At 48.9% G+C, this 3,221-nt stretch overlaps 1 protein-coding gene across 1 annotated transcript in view; it reads left to right on the top strand.

Moving 5' to 3' along the window:
- The first annotated feature begins 3,024 nt into the window (after positions 1 to 3,024).
- The window catches only part of LOC107114265 (pulmonary surfactant-associated protein A-like), a 14,066-nt gene continuing 13,869 nt past the window's right edge, over positions 3,025 to 3,221 (top strand). The window contains exon 1 of the mRNA XM_015415710.1: positions 3,025 to 3,046. Coding sequence (XP_015271196.1) covers positions 3,025 to 3,046 — 22 coding nt within the window. The remainder of the gene's footprint in view (positions 3,047 to 3,221) is intronic.

Below are 3,221 nucleotides of genomic sequence, written 5' to 3'. Positions count from 1 at the left end.
AAGGGAACCTTTACCTTTATGAGTAGTACCAACACATTGAAAGGAAGTAAACATTTTATAAAATTGTGAGGCAGCAGAGGCTAAAAGTCCCATTTGCTTACATTAGGTAAGACTCTGCCCTTTGAAATTACCTTAATTTAGAATTATTGGCCTGGCAAATCAAAATCAGGTTACTAATTGTATTCACTCAGAAGTGCAAACAAATCGTATTCAGTCAAGAGCGCAAATGAGATACATTTGCTGTCTAGTGATGGCAATAAAATTAAGTCGGTGCTGTTTTCATTTGGCGAAAACCCTTTTTCTTTGTTCAGCTGGTCTAGAAGGATGCCGTCCTCCAGGTTTGTTCTCCTCCTTGCAGCAGCAGCTACCTTCCTGGCCGTGGGTCATACTGAACAAAGGTGTGAGGGACTCGTAGGTAAGTCTCGGATTAATCAGAGAGCCGGGGGAGGTGAACAGGAAGATGCAAAGGGAAGCAAAGAGTTCTGGGAGTTTCACCCAGTTCCGTTGAATCTACCCAAAGATATTCTGAAGAGCGTGAGGACTGCATTCTTAGAAAACAACCTTCCACTTACGAGAATAAAGGAACTGTTTTTATGCAAGACGTTTACGGTGACCGTAGAGTGGGATGTGTCTTACTTTAGGCCACGCAGCCAGATAGTAAGATCATCGTCTCTACTGTGTGGCCATCTCCTTCTCCAGACTTCCAACTTTCTGGGTTTTCCTGTTAGCCAGGGCCACTTTGGGGCAGGAGCGCACAGGAACGGCGTTCCGGCTGGCTTCAGAGTTGGCCACGCCCACTACAGCCAAAACCTCTGCGTGCCTGGCTACAGAGGGAAGGCCTGGAGAGAGACCCCCCCTGGCAACTCCAAGGTGGGTGGGTCGGGGGGGCCCTGGAAGGATCGGGGAGGCATTTAAATGCCTCCCCTGGCCTGTCCAAGGGCCAGCTTACCTGGGCCGCAGGGTGCCCAGGGCCAAGGCATGGGGGTGTGGCCTAACAGGCTAATTAGCTGCACGGTCAGGGTGTGGCCTAATATGCTAATGCGTTTCTGCTGTTGGGTGTGACCTATTATGCTAATGAGTTCCTGCTGGGCTTTTTATATCAAAAAAGGCCCTGCTGTTAGCTCTAGCTTATTTTTACATCCTCCGGTGCATTTTTGCGTCTGGCCACAGCAAGAGGTGATTGGTATCAATTCATGGCGAAAGGAGGTAATTATGTCATCAGAGTAAGGCTGCCAGGTCCTGCCCCCTCTCCCCATCCCCTGGCAGGACAATGGAGGGGTAGCACTGTCAGATCCAGGTTGGGAAACTCCTGGAGATTTGGGGATGGAGCCAGTTTGGTGTCGTGGTTAAGTGTGCGGACTCTAATCTGGGAGAACCAGGTTTGATTCCCCACTCCTCCACTTGCACCTGGCTAGATGACCTCGGGCAAGCCGTAGTTCTGATAAGAGCTGTTCTTGAAAAAGAGCAGTTTCTGTCAAGAGCTCTCTCAGCCCCACCCACCTCACAGGGTGTCTGTTGTGGGGAGGGGAGGGAAAGGAGTTTGTAAGCCGCTCTGAGACACCTTCGGGTAGTGAAGGGCGGGGTATAAATCCAATCTCTTCTTCTTCTCTGGGGAGGACAACGACCTCAGTGGGGCACAGTGCCATAAAGCCCCCCCCCCAAGCATCCATTTTCTCCAGGAGAACTGATCTCTGTAGTCTGGAGATGAGCTGTAATTCTGGGGGGTCCCCAGGTCCCACCTGGAGGATGGCATCCCTCAATCAGATGCTACAGAATCAAGGCTGTGGCCATGGTGGGGCTCCCTGGGGCAGATGTCCCACCCTGAGTCTTCCCCGCCCCCCTGCCCCTCCACCCCGAGTCCACCCTCACTTGATCCGTGCCCAGTGGAGCCGGAAACATGCCCAGGTCAAGCTGGGAGTCCTCCTCGGCCAGGCATGGCTGCTGGGGCACACTGTGGCAATAGCTGAGGAGAATGGCCCACCCTGGCCTAATCTGGGAGAACCGGGTTTGATTCCCCACTCCTCCACTTGCAGTGGCTGGATGACCTTGGGCAAGCCATAGTTCTGTCAGAGCTGTTCTCTCAAGGACTTCTGGAAAGAGCTCTCTCGGCCCCACCTACCTCACAGGGTGTCTGCTGTGGGGAGGGGAAGGGGAAGGAGTTCGTAAGCCGCTCTGAGACTCCTTTGGGTAGTGAAGGGCAGGGTATAAATCCAATCTCTTCTTCTTCTCTTCTAATGTCTGGGATAGCATCCACCAACAAAAATTTAATACATTCTTCCTCTGAGTCCCTCCTTCTCATAGAAGCCACTATGATATGTGGGCTTAAATAATTCTAGAAAGACCTATACGGAACATACTATTTACTAGGATTGCCTGGATACAGAAATTATGGCTGTGAAGATGTATTGCTATTATCAGTCAGTCAATCAGTCAGGCTGAAAGTTGTCTGAGAGTAACAAGTGGGTTAGTCCCTGAGGATGGAAATTTAGTTTAAGCCAATACTGGAGTGAAGCTAAAGTAATTTTGGCTTCCACTGATATAACACCTGTCTCTAGATGGATCAGTGTCTTCGATACACACCTTGGGACCTGAAGAACTGCTCTGAAAAATTTGGACTGAACTCACTCTAAGGGGGCAAAACTAGAGGAAGGAGGCCCAATAAAAGTGCCATAGAGCATCTGTCCAACTACCTTTGCTTGAAAGAGTTTTTGGGCAGCTGGCACATAATAAGCCCCTTTGGTGCGATAGAACTTAAGAATAGCATTGGCTGTTCTTTCACCTTGGGAGGCAACATACTGTATATGGGCTTTCCTAGCCCCATTTGATTGAAGGACCATACCTAAGTATTTAAAGCAGGAAACCTGCTCTAATGAATGCCCATTTACAGACCAGATTCGTTTCTTTTGTCTGGTCCCGAAGACCTTAACCTTGGTTTTTTGAAAATTTATTGTTAGTTCCTTATTGTTACAAAAGTCTGCAAACTTACTGAGAGCTCTTCTAAGGCCAACTGGTGTTCTGGCTAAGATGACAGCATCGTCGGCATACAGTAAGATAGACACATGCTGTTGTTGAAGTTTTGGTGGATGTAAACTGGGGGAGTCCAAGTAACTTACTATATCATTAATATATAGATTAAACAGGGAAGGGGCTAGTACGCAACCCTGCCTAACTCCCCTATAGGTGTTAATAGGGTCCGATAGATTTCCTTTCCTGTTAAGCCT

The sequence above is a fragment of the Gekko japonicus genome, unplaced genomic scaffold, assembly GCF_001447785.1.
Source record: "Gekko japonicus isolate JY-2015 unplaced genomic scaffold, Gekko_japonicus_V1.1 scaffold4564, whole genome shotgun sequence".
In the NCBI taxonomy this organism is placed as follows: Eukaryota; Metazoa; Chordata; class Lepidosauria; order Squamata; family Gekkonidae; genus Gekko; species Gekko japonicus.
Note: the sequence above shows the minus strand (reverse complement) of the source record. Positions and strands in the feature narration are given on the sequence as shown.